Genomic DNA, 20274 nt, shown 5'->3' on the forward strand with positions numbered 1-20274 from the left:
TGGGTTATTTTTAGAACAGGAAATAACACCCAAGCCACCCACCCCCACCCCCCCAACCACCCACCTATCTGCTCTGCAGATAATGGAGGAACAGGAGGAACAGGAGGAAGAGGTGAAGGGAAAAGTGGAAGGGAAGAACACTGCTCAAACCACGGATAATGACAGAGTAGGAAGAGACACACTGTTTTCTGTGACTACAGTATAGCGTCAGAAGCATCACTGAAATGTCACAGGACTTTGTACTTTGAATCACCCCCCCCCCCCCCCCCCACTGAAATGTCACAGGACTTTGTACTTTGAATCACCACCCCCCCCCCCCCCCACACACACACACACACACACCCACACACACACACATGGAGGGCAGGCAGTCAGGCATGCGGACAGGTATCTACCACGACGAAATGGTTTGTGTTGGCATCCTGCTCTACGCCTCCACCTGGCGGGAGGCCATGTCCAGCCCGAGGGAGGGTGGGGTGGAGAGAGAGAGAGAGAGCCGCCTGTGCCTGTGCCAGCTCTCGCACCGTGTCCCCTCCCTCTGCCCCAGTGGCTATAGAAGAGGGCTGGAGGCAGCCGCCCAGCCACGCAGAGCCTTGGTCTGCAGGGAGTTGCGCACTCTAATACGGCTCTCTCTCACACACACGCACACAGGCGCGCTCACACACACACACACTTATGCACACACAGACACAGCATATCAATTATACGTCACATAGTATAGACACCTCGAGCACACACTTACATCCATTTACATGCACATTAAGCGCACACTCAGTCACCTGTCTTCAGGCACACGCAGCTGCACACACACACACACACAAAGGGGAACTGAGAACTGAGGGTCGAAAGTGCGCATCCCAGTCACACGCACATACAGCATTCATTTATACACACGCACATACACACACACACACCAGAGCTCTCCCACATACATTTAGTTCTGTCATCATGCGCTCCTCTTTAGTTTTGCTGCTGTTGGCTCTTTGGGGTGAGTACTATCATTTTTTTTGTATCTAAGAACTTTTGAATTCAGTTTTTCACTGCTGTTGGTCTCTATGCTTTCATTCACCATCTCATAACTAAATATGTTGCAAATTTCAAATCAATTGAATTATAAATCTTTTCATCAGAGTTACAGACTTCATTATGAATAATAGCCACGCTTTTTGCAGGTATCTAATATTTTCATTGCACCATGTGTATCATACTTCAGGCTTGACATTTCTGAATATTTATTATGATTCACTGCCATTAGTCTAAAGGCTAACCACATGGTTATGAAGTTGTCTGTTCTATTCTATGGAAGTATTGCAGTGATGATTTTAATTCAGTTGTTAGGAATGTAACATTAGAAAGGAGGAAACAAAGGACGCTGGCTACACCTGACATGGTGGTGGCACATACATGCAAACAAATTAGACCTGTCTTCTAAAAATATTTTCTGTCAACCCACCATGCCATGAATGTTATTCACATCATTGAAGATCTTGTTTTTGAATCCCTTAAGCAGCATCATGACCAGGCTTAGCAATGAAAGCAGTGCCTCAGGTTTGGAGCACTCCATTTAAATTCAAATCACAAACTTAGAATGTAGCTCAACAGTTGAGATGCTCAGCCAGTGCACTCTACTACTCCACATTAGAGCCCGACCGATGTGGGATTTTAAAGACCAATACCAACTTCGATATTTTAGGATTTCAAAAAATGCTAAACGGTAAATAGGCTGATTTTTAACAAACACAATGTAAAAATGTGTTCTAATATTTAGCTTATTGAAAAGTTCTAATCAACTTGGGATATTGTGTTTAAATAAACTATCTGGTATCTAATGAAAGGCTCTTATACAATAAATTATGAAATAATTATTATGAATATTAGCAGCAGGTCTTTCGGGTCTCTCAGGCTTGAACTGCACTGCAACCGCGACCCAGCTAGAGAATAGAAGGGACGCTTATTTTTTCCACATGACGCGAGCAGTTCTGTGCAGAAATACATTGAAAAGAGTTGATAGTCATAATTTGTGTTTATTAAAAGGGAAGTGGAGGCTACGTGTGTGCTATTTCTGCTATATATATCTGCTATATTAACAAAAATAGGGTGACCACCAACTACTCTCTGAAAAGGAGGACAGGTTATGTCTAAAAGTGAGGACAAATTGGCCAAAATGAGCACATCCCTCAATTTCTGGTCATAAGCCTATTCCTATAGGGGGGGGGGGGGTGTTCATATAGTGCCCATGGTAACAGGTTAGAGCAGTCACACCGTGCCTCAGGTGTGGCTCAAACCACGCTGCAGCCGCGACCCAGCTGGGCCAAGATAAATGCTCTGTGTCTGTATCAAACCATTTTGACATGTTTTATTATGACCGCCGCGGTCATTGTCAAAGTTTTTTTTTTTTTTTTTTTCCGTCATCGACTTCCTGAATTTTTGGTCAACGATACCCGGGACACCGAACCACCGGGGCACATGAAATTTGGTGGGTATGTAGCCCCACTAGACTTTTACGGAAAATTTTCGTATGGTCCCCGGGGGCCACTCCCCCACCGCGCTGGGCCCCCCGAAACCCCAAAAATGCAGTTTTTCCTAAATAACTACCTGAACCGTGGCACCGAGGATGAAGAAATTTTTATGGTATGTTGGTCTCAAGGGCCCACATCAACCTAGCCCATAATCACTCATTTGTGATTTGCACCCCCCCGGTAAAAAATGAAAATGCAATATCATTCTGCTTTAATCACCCCTTATCTTCAGTTAAGATGTTCAGAACTGCACCAAATTTTATGTGTATGATTGACCTGGCATTCTCTGGGGGTATGCCAAGTTTCGTAGAATTTCATCCATGGGGGGGTCTAAAACAATTTAGGTTGTGTACATTTAGTGACTGTACACTCATTGGCCTGTAGATGGCGGTGCACACATATACACATGCACACACACACAGGTACGCACATACTATTGGTATTAGAACGGCCGATACATAATTACAAATTCAGTAGGATTAAAAGAAAGCCAAATATTCATCATCATCATCATGGCTGCATTTCCAGTATTGGCGATAAGTAGTCGTTTGTCCACTAGATGGCGCATCGTTGCAGTGAGACGTAATTTTGTTGAAAGTTAAAAGTGGGTTGGAAAAACAATGGGCGCTTCCTACAAGGACTGTAGTTTAGCAGAGAACGTCTAATAAGGATAGGACGATGTTCACATGAAATGTAATTCCCATTTCTTCTTGAAGCCGAAATAAATCTGAGAATGTTTATCGGACATGCTTGGTTTTTACTGCAGGTATGTTAATCTTATAATATCAATAAGGACCTAGGTACAATAATGTTACTGTTAGCGTTGAGTGATGGAGGCCAATTTGATTGCATTTGTAGAAAACTATTGTTAAGGGTAGACGTGGTCGAGGCGTTGTGAGGTGGATGTTAAAGCACTCAGAGATCTCAAGTAGCAAGATGGGTATTTATTTTTCCCAATTAAGGCCCGATGGGCAAAAATAATTAAGAAAAGGTTTAACAAAAACAAAATAATAAAATACTTTCAATAAACAAAGCAAACTGACATGATAGTCAAAAACAATAATTCAATACCAAATGTTGTCGACAATAGACTAATTGCAGTCAATAACAGTTTGAGCACTAGACTTACGTCTCTTCACCATTCCTTCCCCAATAGACTGAATCCCCCATGATAAATAGGCCTGAACATTCCCTTACAATTGGGCCAAACCAATATAATAAAAAGCATCAGGGGTGTTTACAGGCCAAAATATAACTAAGCTAAAAACAGCACAAAATAACACATTCTAACTAACTAGAAAATAAATTAATACATTTAAACTTAATTGCTAATGTTTGGCATAACCAAACAGTACCCAACAGCTAAATAATATTTTATTACATTTTAATTACAACACGGGTGAACTTCCGGTTAACCCAGGAAGTAACAACATGTTTTTAAACAGTGTAAACAAAGATTGTTAACTCTTTGGTGTAAACGCGGCATTCACTCCTTTACAACAAAAGACGACGCGACAGTGGACACCGGTAGGACAAACATGTAACGACGTGATAATGACATTCTATGTAATGACTAAAGCTAAATAAACGGAACATTTAAGACATGACATAGTGTGATTATTTTAACAGACGTAACGTGATTGAATGGTGAATGTTTTAAACTGTAGGGAGTTGTGGTGTTGTGTGTAGTTTTAGCGCATAGCTCGCCGTAGTGTTTGTTTTTAACTATAGGCTTATATATAACAACTACGGGAACATCGGGGGAAAGGTATGATGAATGACATGTTTGACTGATGAATATAGACGGTATAAGTGTAAACCGAAAACAGACACATTCAACAAACATATACATTCAAGCAGACATACATGCAGTGTTTTAAACGCTATGCTGCCGTGACGGTGGCTAATCGCCCCGTCACAACTATAAATGCGGTTATACCAAGCAAACTGATAGCAGCACTGTAATTGTATCTTTCGACTGTCATTTGTTGCAAGTGCTACAAAAATCATTCTGTGCAATGGAAGATTTACCAACGTTACACCGGTCTGATACAGTTTTGCCTATACATGCGTGAGACTGAGACGCCTGTTTATTTGTTAAGTGCGTGCAGGGTGTGAGAGGGGAATCGATGTGCTTTGATTCCAGCTTGGTAGTTGTAGTCTGTGAGATTAAAAAGCACGTGTGTGTGAAGTATCCAAACAATGACACCTTCATTTCATTATGGCTGCTTTAGCAACACACATTAAGCCACTATGTAGTGGGTCCCATTTAGAAGTGGCTACTTCATTCGTGCTTTCCTTGACTCATGGAGCTGCGTGAATTTTATTACAACTTTTCGCAAGATATGGCCGTTTAAGTCCGCTTGATACTGTAAGGCGTAAGCCATTGGTTTCCAAAAGAGATTTTATTTGTGTCGCCAGCATAACCTATTGACAATTTATGTTGTAAATAGGCCTACCTTATAGGCCTACCTGTAGCTTAGGGAAGCTAACAGCTTTCTATTAGGATCTAGTTTGTTAGTTACAGTTTTGTCATAACTCCCTGATGCATTTTTGCATTTAGAATAACCAGAGCGTGGATATCTCAATCGGAAAATTAAACAATATCGGGCGCCTATGGACTAGGCTGGGTGAACCCAGCCTGATCTGCCCGCTATTTATTTTTTGATTTCTTAAAAGATTGAGCTTGGTCTGGTGAAAGCCAGACAAGCCATGGACCTCAGTTACACAATGCAAGGGAACGTGAATCAGCCTATATTTGCACGAACAACAACGGACAACAGCTCTTCAACTTTGGCCCGTTAAAATGTGTATGCACAGTCTAGCGACGCATTTCATCAAGGCCCATTTGGACATGTCAGTTATTTGCACCACTGGTTAGATGTAAAACAGCATTTCGTTTCAGACTACTGTTACTTAATTTGTGCATTGACAATAAAGTATCACATGAACTAAAGATGACTAAAATCTTATGCAGAAGAAGAAACATTCACAAAAAATCCATCTATCCAAAAATGACCTTTGTTTTTGATAGCTGTTGAAAACGGCATGGAACAGAGATGTTTTTGTTTATTAATAAATAAATAAATAAAAATATAACATTATGCTGATACCTTTTGCTTTTCCCAAATACAATGTAGCCTACAGGTGTAAGTGACCTTTCATCAATCCAGTTGCAATGGATGAACTGTGATGAACTGCCCTACTTGTGATTGTTTAGAGATTTTAAAGGTTTTATAACAATGCAACAACTTCTTTGGCTATTCTACAATCTATTCACCTTTTCAGCGCAGTAGGCTACTTTCTGTGCAGCCGCACACACACACACACACTGGCATGCCAAACAAGCATACACTAAAGTTTCAAGAGTGGGGGATGGAGTAAAAGATGGAGACAAATTGATTAGTGTGATTTATTTTCGCGGAAAGGATGTACAGGACTGAGCTGCGGTCATATTTTGTACCGCTATTCGGTACATCTAGTTATGTACACAATAGTAATTTGTACATCATTTATATGTACATCATTTCTAATCAACTATCAAACCAAATAAACATTTAATAAATTCTGGCACACAAATCTTACTGTCCAATAGACAGTGTCTTCAGCCACTGTAACTCATGTGGTCATGTGGCACTGCAATCAGCACCATCATAGATTTGATCTGATACCTTAACTGTACTTGAAGTTAGCCTACATAAATGTTGATTAGAAATAAATGCAAAATAATGGAGTCTTTCATCAATAATGAAATGAAACATGAATCAAACTTTAGCAGGTGTATTCACACCTACCACCCTGTTGTGCTCACCCTTGCAGGCTCAGCGCACTGCGTTCAATACAGCGCTGATTTCAACATGGCCGGTGTCATGGGCTCAGTGCAGTTCAATTCCACGTCAGGGGAAGCAATGGTCAACCTCACCGGCACAGGCATGTGTGACGCTCTCAACCTCTCCCTGTCCGTGTTCCCAGTGATGTATGGCACCTTTCAGCAGCCTTGCCTGGAGGCTCACATTGGCAAAAGTGTCTTTGAATTCTCCATCAGCTCACCTGTCTCGACAGTCAATGTATCTAGCTTGTTCACCCAGATGTCGAGCCTCGACGCTCTGTCCCTGACAGTGACGACGTGCAATGGAACAAAGTCGTGCGCCGTTGTCAGAAGAGAGGAACAGGTGAAAACCTGGCGGGCTCGTTTCTTCACCCCCGTGGCAGGTGACGTCTACTTTCGGCAAATCACAGGAGAGGAAGGAGCCACGGTCCTTGCAGACGTGTACTACGTCCAACAAAGTGCAGCCTCCCTTACTAACGCGAATGTGCTAACGTCGGCTAGCTCCGCAGCTAACTGCAAGGCGCTCCTAAGCAGTGCTGACCTTGCAGGTCAGACGACGACACTCGGAGGGCTAAGCATCGGCTCTCCCGTCACACCCGCCAAGTCCCGTCTTCTCGTCTCAAGTTTCGATAGCAGCGCAGTGCGCCACGTCCTCCTGCACATGAACCCCACTAACAACACTGTGTGTGCCCAGATCCGCCGCCTGGAGGAGAAGGTTGTCAGGTCGCGCGTTGACATGAGAGGGATCAAGGGTGTCTTCACGTTCAGACAGGCATGTCCTTTCCACACCACCATGATCACAGTGAACCTGACCAACCTGAGAAGCCTGGTGGGGCCGTACCACGTTCACCACTATCCCCTCCCGGAGACAAGGTCTCCCCCTCAGAGCCGATGCATGAACGACAACATCGGCGGTCACTGGAACCCTTTTGGTGTCAATGTCTCAAGCTCTGCATACCCTTCGGGACCTGGCTCCACCCACGACCTGTACGAAGTGGGAGATCTCAGCAGTAAACATGGTTTCCTGTCAGGTTTGACGGAATTTGTAGGTTCCTTTATGGATTGGAATTTTCCGCTCTTTGGGCAGAACAGCATCGTAGGCCGGTCCATGGTTATCCACGAGCCTGGCGGTGCCAGGTATGTCTGCAGCAGCATCGGCTACCCTGGCGCCGTGACGGTTGGAAGGGCCGTCTTCCAGTTCCCTGTGGTGGGCACCGCCTTGCTCACCCAGCTGACCAGCGACCCCGACTCGGACGTGTCGATATTCCTGGACCTTTCCTACGGGGCGAATTCAACTACAGCCACCAAGGGCCACAACTGGCACGTCCACATGTACTCAATCAGCTCGGAAACGGATGACGACCGCATGCGATGTGGCACAACAGGTGGTCACTGGAACCCCTTCAGTGTGAACGTGACTGATGGCAATTATGCGACTAACTGCAGACCAGGGAGCCCATTCGCCTGTGAGATTGGGGACTTCTCGTCCAAGCTCCGGACTCTGAACCTTGGGCCCGTTGCGGGCGCGCTGGCAACAAAAAGCTTTTTCACTGACTCCACTTTCTTGCTGTCTAAGGCCATCGGCCGCTCAATAGTCATCCACGCAGAGAATCGCGGCGGCCCCAGGATTGCCTGTGCCAACCTGACCCAACTGAGCTTCCCATCCGCGACCACTGGAACCTGGCTTGGGCGTGGTATCTCGACCGGCAGCGTCCGCTTCTCCCAAGACTCCCCGCAGGGACTGACCAATGTCGCAGTCTCCCTGTCCAACCTGGGGGAAATTGTGGGGGGCTACCACGTCCACATACTGCCCATTCTGAGTGGAAGGGAGCCCTGCTCCAACGACAACATCATGGGTCACTTCAACCCTTTCAACATAAACACGTCCACCGACCCAGAGCCGACCGTGGGCACCACAGACGAGTATGAGGTTGGGGACATGGGTGGGAAGTTTGGAACACTGAGAGGCCTGGCGGAGCTGCAAGACAACTTCATGGACAGTAACATGCCACTGTCGGGACAAAACAGTATCGTCGGCCGGTCTGTGGTTCTCCACCAGCTCGACGGATCAAGGTTAGACATAGTCTCCTGTCTATGACTAAACACCTCTGCATTGTCTTGTATTTGTATTTAACACGGTCTTCAGGAAACATTTGAATGGCTAAATTAATCTAGGTTGTTATTGACTATGACACACTTGTGCCATGAATATTATTCATTTGGAAAAAAGTAGAACTAAATAGTAGATCTGGAAGCAGTTCTTCCTCATTGAGTCTTTGTAACTTGAGAGTGTTTTGGAGGTTAAAGGGAAAGCACCGGCAGAGTTGAATCTCCCTGGCCGTGTAGTTGAGGCCAAAAGAAGCACCGGTGACTCCTCTTCTCACAGTGCCACACTGCTGAACTATGCACACCGCTGTGTAAGCTATGAGCTTCACCAGGCGCGTAACTGAAGCGTTGCGTTCGCGACGCGTAATCTCCATTTTAAATGAAGGGTCTATCTTTTTCGAACGTACGCGCCACTATCACGTCTGGTGTAGCTACCATTGATTACAGTGGCAGCTAATTGTTGCAGCAGACGCTACGCGAACGGTACGCTTCAGTTACGTGCCTGGTGTAGCTCATACCTAAGCCTCTACACGGCATTAGATATCTAAAATACCAGACAGGCAATATTGGCATGCAGGCTCCATGGAAGCCGGCAAAGATAATCATAATGATGGAAACAAAAATAATCATGACTGCTTGATGGTGCTGGTGTAATTATTGTATTTGTGTTGTTCCTGGTCTGAACTTCAGGTTGCAGTGTTCAGACATCTCAGCGGAGAGGATCAACAGGGCCGAGTGGGTGACAGCGAGCGCCAGCTTCAGTGGCACTGTCTCCGGAACCATCACTCTGGTGAGATACTAATTCACAAGGGAAAGAGAGATTAATCACATTAACAGTTACATCAAATTCACCGGAATACACCAAAAGATATATTTAAATACATCACAACCCGCGCACTAGTCTTTTTTTAAAAAAACAAAAAAAAACAAAACAAAAACAAAATAAATTAAATAAGTAACTGATTCCGAGCCACAGTACTTTGGCTTATCACATTAATGGCTAGTTCCAAACCACCTCTACCACTCAGCCGTGGGTCGCTTTAAAAAGCTGCCACAACAAGATGACACCACACACCCAGGGTCCCCGCTCATCGGTCTGCATTAATCAAGGGAGCAGGAGGAGCAGGAGATGGGTTTGCGCTGGCGGAGACTGTCAGGAGGGGCCGGCCGCCGGTCTCGCTGGGCTGTAGGTTCTGTGATGTGTCTGTAGTGCGAGCAGATGGCACTGACACCTTAAGGAGATCTGGGTCCTGCTTCACAGGCTCACGTCCGTCATTCAGATTTAAAATGGCCGGGACATATGTTGGTTTCGTGACCTTGTGTCTTCCCTTGTTTAGGGATCATTCAGCAGTCAGTCAGTTCAAATTTAATTATGACAGAATTTATATTTAATTGCTGTTACAGTGTAATGCTCACAAGACCAGTGCACTTGCATTTCTGCTTTGGTGCTTCATCTTCACAAATGAATGAAGTCAGCGATAGGAATAAATGCCCTTTTGCCCCATCCCACAGTGTTTGCACACGTAAGATGATTTAGAGTGTTTGTCCTTTATTTATGCCTCAGTAAAATGACTAGTAGGCGCAGATTCAGTTACAGTGTTCCTCAAGCAGGTGTCACAGAGGGACCTGCATAAGGAAATAATGTGTTGCTCTCTCTCTGTCTGTCTCTCTCATGATTTTTAAATCATGAGACACTTTTCTTGTGAAGGGGCAGGTCTTCTTGCATGTACTGGTACAATTTTAATTGACACTGTTGTTACAATTTTTTTTTTTATCTCTAACCATGAACAGGAAACTGGTGAACTGGTTATATGGTATCCTAGGATCATTGCTCAAAGTTGCCAAATGCTTTAGCTAAGGGACCGTTCGGGGTCACCGGAGGGATTTTGAGTGTTTCAATCAAAGTTTCATGATCCTCCCCTGCATGCAAGAAGATTTTCAACGACCCTCCAGTAGTCTTTTCAAAAAAGAGATGACCCTCACCGGCCAATTGTCGATACCTTCCGCCCACGCTATAGAGCTCTATGAAAACGCATTGACTTTAGCAATAGTTCTAAACTCACCCTCTGCTTTCTGATCTTACACATCACACTTCACCAAGATGGTGGCCATTTCAGTAGATTTACTCACTAACATTGTTGTGGAAACACAATAAGCATGGAAACTAAATGCAAACTTCCTGCAACTGCATTAGCCTACTTGAAATAATTGACTCCTCTAGTAAGTATTCTCATGAAATAAAAAAATAAAACATTGAGACCATTCAACAAAGCACACTGGGTAATAACAAATTCAACACATAAACTTGTTGCTATGGACTCGTCTCTAGGCTTCCTCAGTCATTGTAAAGCTGCCGAAGCTGAACATTATCCAAAACTCAATTTCTCAGACGAGCGTCAATTTGGGAGCTTGCTACACTCCTTCCTTCTCAAATGACTTGAAAAGGCCGTTTGCACAATTTCACAAATAATCACAGGGACAGAAAAATACCTAACATGCCAACTTTTTCCGGGTCTAGGCCTATCATTTTAACTTTTCCCCGCTGTCTTGCTGTTTTAATATTTTCCCGTAGAATATCCCACATTATTAATACTCTCATAACATTAGTCCTGCATTCTGGCCTGTCTCTGTGTTGTCCTGTTGTTACCCCTTGCCCTTCCAGAGAAACAGATGTATTCAAATCATCGTTTTGCTTGCTTGAATGCGAACTCAGTGATGTTAACCTACAGTAGGCCTATTTAAGTTAACGACGTGGTTGTCGTGAGAGCACGATTCATTGGCGCTTGCAGTGTTCGGCCGTAGGCTATGTCTACGTGCGCACCTGCCAGGCTAAGAGCCAAAGAAATCCCCCTGTACTGTATATTCACTCCAAGTTGGCCTACCATAACTTACCAACTCTAGCCTACACTGTAGACCATAAACTGGCTATTTATATGACCAATGTATTTGTATTCTGTATTCTGCTTTATGAAGCAGAATTACGCACTGCTACTTGGAACGTAACACATTTTTGTTGGTAGGAGAGAGAATGACAGCGATTAACAAATTGCACTTGTTGCTGGTTATCAATAAATAGGGCCTACTATATATATTTTTGCAAACAACAAAAACGGAAAGGATGGAGACAGCAAAGCTAGAGATGGGCAGGAACAAGGTCAATTGGTAGAAATGCTTGTCAAAACGTTAGGAGCTGGATGTGTGGATGAATGAAGCACAAGTATGCATTATAAGCATGCACTGTTTAAAGTTAGGCTAGGCTACACGGTAAACTACAAGTAAACCAAAGTTAGCTTTTTTAGGGCTGGATAAAGTTGACCAAATGGATATGTATGGATATAGGCTGTTAGGCGTGAATAAAGTAGGCTACTTTGTTGCTCCAACCCTTCCAAAGTTAATGGGGACGGATGTTGACATTTTCCGTATTTTGCGTGAGAAACCCGGGAAATCTCCCTTATTTTCATTGTTCAATGTTGACAGAGCTATGGAACGAAAGAGAACGTTATATGGCGACAGAAATCAACACTCAAACAAGCCACTTTGATTTTTTGCTGTTTTCATTAATACAAAAGATGGGTGACCCCCCCCTTCCTAGACAAAAAAAAGTTAGGTGACCCTCCCCTCAACAAAGAATAAAAAGACATGACCCTCCCCTATTTTCCTCCGGTGACCCCGTTTATAAATAACGAACGGTCCCTAAACAAGATTATACATATAACTAGAAATGCAATTCCAAGGAATTACCAGTGCATGAAAATGCTAAAGTTGTGATGTAAAATATCATGTATCATAGTTAAAATAGATAATACAGAGATGGTTACTACGGTGATGCTAGGATAGACATGGTGGCTGCATAGCTTAATAAAAGTTTATAGTTTAAAAGTAGACTGTTTAAAAGCTGAATGTAGATAGTTTAAAAGTTGTTGATAGCCAGTAGATAGTTTAAAAGTTGTTGATAGACAGTTAGTTTAATAGATAGTTTAAAAGTAGACTGTTTAAAAGTTGAAGGTAAATAATTTAAAAGTTGTTGACAGACTGGAAGTTTAATGAATGTGTATAGGTAGATATTTGACGATAATTTGACGAAAGTTGGAATGGCTCTATAGTTTGCAAGCAGTTATGCTAAGATTTTTAACTATGCTAACCATGCTACTTAGCTAACTTAGCTAATGTTTTCTAGCAGTTTAATGAATGTTGATATTCAAATAGTTTAATGGCTGTGTATGAGTAGATATTTGACAATAACTGAAAGTTGGAATGGCTCTAATGTTTGCTAGCAGTTATGCTAAGATTTTTAACTATGCTAACCATGCTACTTAGCTAATGTTTTATAGCAGTGCTAGCAATGCTAACTATACTAACCATGCTACTTAGCTAACTTAGCTAAAATTTTCTAGCAGTTTTGTTAAACATGCTAACTATGCTAGCAATGCTAACTATGCTAACCATGTGATTTAGCTAACCTAGCTAATCATTTTTAGTAGTTATGCTAACTAGCATGCTAACAATGCTAAATACTAACCATGTGACTTAGCTAACCTAACTAATCATTTGAGTAGTTATGCTAACTAGCATGCTAACATGCTAACTATGCTAACCATGTGATTTAGCTAACCTAGCTAATAATTTTAGTAGTTATGATAACTATGTTAACTAGCATGCTAACAATGCTAACTATGCTAACCATGTTACTTAGCTAACTTAGCTAATCATTTTTAGCAGTTTTGCTAAAAATGTTAACTAACATGCTAACAATGTTAACATGCTAACTATGCTAACCATGTTACTTAGCTAATCATTTTTAGCAGTTTTGCTAAAAATGCTAGCAATGTTAACATGCTAACTATGCTAACTAGCTACAGTGGGTAGGAGTCATAGTTGATGACAAGTAACAGTTACAATGGCTGAACAGTTAAAAAGTTCAGTAGTTTAAAGGGTTAAATTGTTTAACAGTGAAATGTTGTAGTGAGGACTTTTATTTTGAAACAGTTTTTGGCAGAGGAAGCAGTTGAACAGGATGTGTAGTCTTAATAGGGCCAGTTTGTATGCTTAAAGCCTGAGACTGGCAGTTGATCCAGGTGGCCTGAACACCTGCCATAGGATTCTAATTGCTTAACGGCCGTATTATGATGTGACAAACGGCAATGTTAAGTCTATGGGGATTTTTAAAAAGTTTTTCTTTAATAGTTTAAAAAGTATAAAAGTTTCAAAGTTGAAAAGACATAGCATCTTCGTCCGTTTGAATACCTACGTTACAAAGTTTGAAGTTAAACTGTTCAAGAGAAATAGCATACGGAAAAAGTGGTAAGCGGAATAATAATAATAAGTTGTTGTTGCCTAGGAAGAACAGTACAGTACTGTAATTAACGCAATGAATGAACCACCGCCACTCCTTGCCCTGCAGGACATCTACACCAGAAGAGGGCACGAAACGTTTTAAAAGACATTCCACACCCTGACAGTGGACTATTCAGACACCTCTGTAGCCACATGGCTAAAACTCTTGAATTTCCCCTTGGGGATCAATAAAGTATCTATCTATCTATCTATCTATCTATCTATAAAACAAAAAGACTATGTAGGAGTTTCTATCCTCAGGCCGTCCGGTTCCTAAACACACAAAACATTTTAAGATGACACTACATGGACTGGACACACTGCATGATACTAGTACTACATAGTGAGCTAGCAGTGGTCTGTTGTAACCAACACATTTGAAGTAACAAAGATACCATGTGTTCAGTCTCAACAGAGCTTTTCTGATGGCAGCTACAGTGACACCATACTGGAAGTAAACCTGCAAATAAACTCCACAAATGTGAGTAGAATTTACATTTTCTGTGTGTTAACATCTGTCAACCCTAATCTATTAAACAGTCACTGGTCTACCCAGAAATTGGCTGATGCTGTTGCATGCATGAATGCGGTGGTGTTTACACCCAAGATACCTGCCAGATCAGCTCCAGAACTGACCTACAGTCAGTTGCTCTCCGGGAATGCTGATAGGGCTAGGCTAGCTGATGGAGGGTGATAGAGAGACACAGATCAGGTTGTGGAATCTGCGATAATGAGAGGTGCGTTTTGCTTTTAACAGAGCACACAGGCCTACTGGTTTTTGACTGAGAATCGAGTCGGTGACAACAACACTGCCTGCAATGGTGCAGGAGCCACGTACAATCCCTTCAATGTGACAGAGGCGGTACGTCTATCTCTCCGGTCCCCCACCACCATCACAAAACACCATCATCAGCGATTAACTGGCATTTAAAGATACTGTATAATAGAATATCACCTGTACTGGTCTCCATTAAAGATACTGTATAATAGAATATAACCTGTACTGGTCTCCATTAAAGATACTGTATAATAGAATATAACCTACTGGTCTCCATTAAACATACTGTATAATAGAATATAACCTGTACTGGTCTTCATTAGAGATACTGTATAATAGAATATAACCTGTACTGGTCTCCTGTTGTAGTATTGCACATGTGGGAGGTGTGTGTGTGTGGGTGCATCTGGTTAAATCACATGTGTTCTGCAGAAGGGAACTGAAAGAGTGTGGTGAGGAACGTTTTTGTCTCATCGTGCTATAACCTCTGCCACTCTCTCGTTCTGTTCCAGAGTTCCACCTGTTCTGCAGACAGTCCCCTGAACTGTGAGGTTGGAGATCTGACCGCCAGGCATGGCACAGTCGACCTGACCAAGAGACAACTGTTCATTGACAGTACGCTGCAGATGGCTGGGGATTTCACAGGTATCAGCCACGTCACTGTAAAAACAATTGTTTTTCAGCTTTTGTTTCAGCTTTTGTTTTTCAGCTTTTATGTTTTGTGTTTTGGTTGAAATGTCAACTATGTGTATGCAACTTCTGCATTGATGCACTTTTAAGGCTAGCTTTTTTTTGGACATTACGTAAAAGGTACTGTCACAAACATGGCTAGTGTTAATTTGGAACTTAAATGGCCACAGGACACTATTGATGACTTGGGGGAGAAATGGGCTGGAATTTGAGCACTAAAGGGATTATTACCCAATCACTGAACACAGTTTAATTATAATGTGTTGAATTCTTTTGTGATTAGTCCTAATATAGACATTAATTTTGGACATTTGTGGTAAAAACCGACCTTTATCCGATTTGTGTTGGTGTCATCCTACAGTCATCCAGAGGTCACTGGTCCTCCGTCAGGGAAACGATGTCATCGCCTGTGCCGCGCTTCTCCCACAGTCGCCGTCTGCTCAGCAGCTCTTCCCCAGCGTGTCGTCTTTCAGCAGGTGGGGCCTCATGGCGAGCGCAATACCAAGGTGGCGTTAGTGTCACAGAAATGCGTTTAGACTTACAATAATCATTCTTGCAAACGGGCAATATTTGTCCATTTATACAAAGTCCGTTTTGTTCTTTTACGATTGGGCTTTATATTGACTGTTCTAAAAAAATAAAAAGCACAGGCTACTTGCAGATCTACTTGAAGATAAATTGAGAAACACTTTCACTGCATGTTTGACTGTTTTTTTTTTTTTTGACCTTTCGTAAACATTTGTGTTTGGTGAGAAAAAAACTCTCTGAATGCTACCATTCTGATGTGTCTACAATGTTTGGTGGTTTTTGATTACAACAAGGTCTTATAATTGTCCCTTCAAGGAGAGGCTTAAAACAGATCTGTCAAGTGAGTAGGAAAGGATTTAAACGAGATTATTTATGTTGGATGCTATCTCCCAACCTAACCCTAATGTCATCATCTCAGTGAAATGCTAAGCATGTAGTCTTGAGGTGCACATTGTGATCATTGTGAAAGAGCCAACAGGATTACAAATAGGTATCGGCCACATCATGACCATAAACAACTATTCAGAACATTAATAAAGCTGTCAATCTGGAGTTTAAGAGACAGAATAATGCACATTTCTGAAAAGGGCAGGTCTCAATTACAGTGAATGCTCCACCAAACACATCCCTATAATAACCTCATGAAAAGGAGGTTAATCCTGGAACGCAGGAGCAATGTTCTCGTAATAATACACAGCCCTATTGCGTGTGAAGTGCGTCTGCAAAGCTCACTAAACTAGTTTTAGATTGGAACCACACAGTGGGTACTGAGCTGATGTTTGTGTGTAGATTACGGAGACCAGGCAAGGGACTGGACGATACTTTCCAAACATCGTATCACGTTAGCAATGACAATATAATGGACACCAATCATTGAAAAATAGCACTGTGCGTGGCAATGACCTTATTATTCTTTTGACACCCAAGTTGCATTAGACACCCAGGAATGAGCTCAAGAGATTTGCAACTCTTCCTCTCTCCAGGTTTGACTTCCGTAACCGAGTGTCGAATGTCCTCAACGTGAGCATCTCGAGGATCACCCTCCTGCCTGGGCCTCTCTCCACAGACCGGACCGATGGCTGTCAGCAGGTCACCTTCATGGTGTCAGGTAAAGAGCTCTGTCACATGACCCACCTGTTTTGCGCTTGCACTTGCAGCTGACTCAGTCTGTCTGTGTAAACAGGCTTAGTGTCGGAGATGTAAATACAGGTGGAAATTAAAAAAACCATGCAGGATGACCCATCATCGGCTGTGTTCTGCTGAGCTTGCATTAAAGTGTGCATGCCAAAAACAACTCTTTCTGCCAAATCTTTTAAGGCAACTCTTTGTGTTTTCAACTTGCTGTGTCTGTGACATTCAGGTCATTTCAGGACACAAAGAACTCCATTGTCAGTGTAGGCAGCTGGTTTGTGAGTCGTGAGTTGGTTGGAGAATGGTTATATACATTTGTGGAATCTCTGGAAAACCTTGCCTGACTAGTGGAAATAATTATACCACATGAGGACTAATACACCTTTTTTAGGTAGAGCGCACAAAACACAGTAAATACAATGCCTTTCATCCCCCATCCTTTCATCCCTGAGCCTGTTGAACGCTCTGAATCTGAAGATGAATATCCAGACTTAACACACTAACTACCCCATGACTTCAGGGTATGGTGAATGCCACAGATACCCACATTTACAAATGAAAATGATAAAGGGCCTTATCAGCGTCTATTACCGGTAGTTGATTCTCTGTGTGGCTCTGCACTGCAGTAGAGAGATGTGTGGTGTGGTGTGGTGTGGTGTGGTGTGGCACTGTGGGATTCTCCATACTGTAGGTGTTTTGTGTCCGTGTCACAAGCTGTAGCCTAAGCCGTCTCCCTTCTCATGGGAGCTACATTATATGACCTGTAATTGGCCACTATGGCAGGGAACAATTCTGCCCTTTGAATGGGGAGGTGGAGTAGAAAAAAAAATGAAAAGACACCTGATGTAACCTGATGCAATGTCTCGGTGTGTGAACCTGCAGAGCAGGGCGGCAGTGTATAGCACCTCTGCGTATAGCACAGAAAGACTGGCCTTGTTTGACTTCTTGCCATCACAGCACTTTCAGATAAAAACAAAATTGAGAAGGACTGGAGAGAGAAACAAAGAGAAGGAGAGAGAGAGAGGGAGAGAGACAGGGGGAGAGAGAGAGAGACAGTAAAACAGATGAATTGACCAATCTTACAGCTCCTCTGAGAATCATCTGAAAAACACACGGCAGAAATGTTACTGTTACGAAAGCGCTATACAGCCGAGTTATCACCAACCCAATGCAATACAATCGAGATCATTGAGTCATGGAGACCTGGGCTTAGTAGTTTCATAAGGTTAAGGGTTTGTTTCTGCTCTGTTACAGGTAATGTGAGTTCCAGCGCACTGAGCTCAGTCAGATCAAGTGCACTGATGGGCCAGTTCCAGGAGTCCAACACCATCTGCGACAGAGGTAAGACTGGATATCCAGAATACAGTTTCACGTATAGCACACAGTTTAATGTAGGCTATAAAACACAGTTTCATGTAACACAGTTCCATGTATAAAACACAGTTTCATGTAGCCTATGCTATAAAACAGTTTCATGTAGCCTATGCTATAAAACAGTTTCATGTAGCCTATGCTATAAAACACAGTTTCATGTAGGCTATAAAACACAGTTTCATGTAGCCTATGCTATAAAACAGTTTCATGTAGGCTATAAAACACAGTTTCGTGTAGGCTATAAAACACAGTTTCATGTATAGCGTTTTCATGTATGCAGTAGCACACTTGTTTCATGTATAGCACACCGTTTCATGTATAGCAATTTCATGTATAGCATGCTTATACAGCTAGCATAGCATGCTTATACAGCTAGCATTGCATGCAGCTCATGATAACCCAATTTGTCTCTCAGATGCCACACCCAACACAGCACCCACCACAGCCAACACAACTCCTTCAAGTTCCAGTTCTCACGGCCTGTGGGCTGGTGAGGCAGCCCTGGCCATCACACTAACTGCCACCATGTTCCTTCAACTGTGGTTGCAACATTAAGTTATGTACCTGCAAAGGCTGTCAACCTTGAAGTATCACCAGGGACTGTGCCAAGCATCACTCTTGGCTGTCACTGTCATTGTCATCCTCACAATGTAATGCCAAGTATACAGTCACAAGGAACATACTTTGTTTTTCCAGTGTGCCTGACTTTTTTTTATTCCAACAGAATAACAAAATACTTTGGCAATATAACTTCCTTACAAAACAACACAGAAAACTATTCGGAGAATTTTGGAGGCTTTTGATCATGAGATCTATGATCTATGTCTATGATATCTATGATATGTCTGTATAGGCCAGGTTTTCAGTAAATGCTCCTCCTAAACATCCTGTTCACACACATGTACATTCATCTTCAACTTATCTTCATCTTAAAACTGGGGAATGTAAACTAAGCACTATTTTATATTTTCTGTTCAGATATATACAAAAAATGTTAAGTATCTTTTAACTACTGTCTGTCTACTTACATGTCCACTTGCTGCATGGTTTGTTGTTTTTATTGGGGTAGTTTCTTGGTCTTATCTCTTTCTTGGTCTTATCTCTTTTTGAAAAACAGCAGCATAGTTGTAGTCTACTGTTTTGTAAATCAAAATCACACAGAAAATCAATTTCTACTATGTACTTTTGATGTTTAATTACTTTAGTTAAAATGAGAAGTCTACTTATTTGAGGTTTATTTGAGGTTGATTTGCTTTACAATTAATTTTATGCATTAATGACAACAAAAAGCACTGGTATGTCCTCTTTGTAAGACACTTCATGAACAATGATGCCCCGTGTCTGTAGATGTGAACAATGCAAATAGCCAAAGCTGTGACCAAAATATCATTTGTGACCCAATCTGACAAAATGAGTCACATTCTAATTTTGACATATAGGCCGATTAGGCCTACTTCAAAAACCATTGAAAAAATACCAAAAACCAATAAATAAATATATAGTCAAAATAAGAATAAAGTATTATTCAAGTTTCATATCATTGGTCTCATATAATTTTAAAGCTCTATGTGACTTATTTTGCCTGATCGGGTTACATTTGTACATTTGTATATTTCTTGTTTTCTGTCATCATGCTTTGTGTGGAATGTATTATATTTGAAGTGCACTATTTCTTGCATCAATTGACAATGTGAATGTAGATTTCATTTTCACAGTGCATTAAAGGAAACTATTCATTGTATGATTCATTTTCTCAATTTATTATATCTAGAGCGAGAATGGTTATGGTAGGCTATTTAACAGATGCTTTTGTCCACAAAGTGACACATAACAACAATACAAAGTTAAATTTAACAGTAAACAGTTAAAAAAGTTTGTAAAACTACATTAAGGATAATAGCAATAATAAACAACAATGTCATTTCAATCAATAGCCTATTAAAAATAAATAAATACTATAATATACAAACTATAACGCATAAGAA

The 20274-nt window shown here is 41.9% G+C and overlaps 1 protein-coding gene across 1 annotated transcript; it reads left to right on the forward strand.

The window, feature by feature from the left end:
* Positions 1-568: 568 nt before the first annotated feature.
* Positions 569-20030, forward strand: cusr (Copper-only SOD repeat protein). Its single transcript, XM_042103441.1, has 10 exons — positions 569-988; positions 6339-8421; positions 9145-9244; positions 14195-14269; positions 14546-14650; positions 15079-15211; positions 15618-15732; positions 16768-16892; positions 18170-18256; positions 18705-20030. The coding sequence occupies exons 1-10, from the start codon at positions 676-678 to the stop codon at positions 18842-18844; spliced, it is 3276 nt and encodes a 1091-aa protein (XP_041959375.1). The 5' UTR covers positions 569-675; the 3' UTR covers positions 18845-20030.
* The last annotated feature ends 244 nt before the right edge of the window (positions 20031-20274 follow it).

This window comes from Alosa sapidissima, chromosome 9, assembly GCF_018492685.1.
Source record: "Alosa sapidissima isolate fAloSap1 chromosome 9, fAloSap1.pri, whole genome shotgun sequence".
Taxonomy (NCBI): domain Eukaryota; kingdom Metazoa; phylum Chordata; class Actinopteri; order Clupeiformes; family Clupeidae; genus Alosa; species Alosa sapidissima.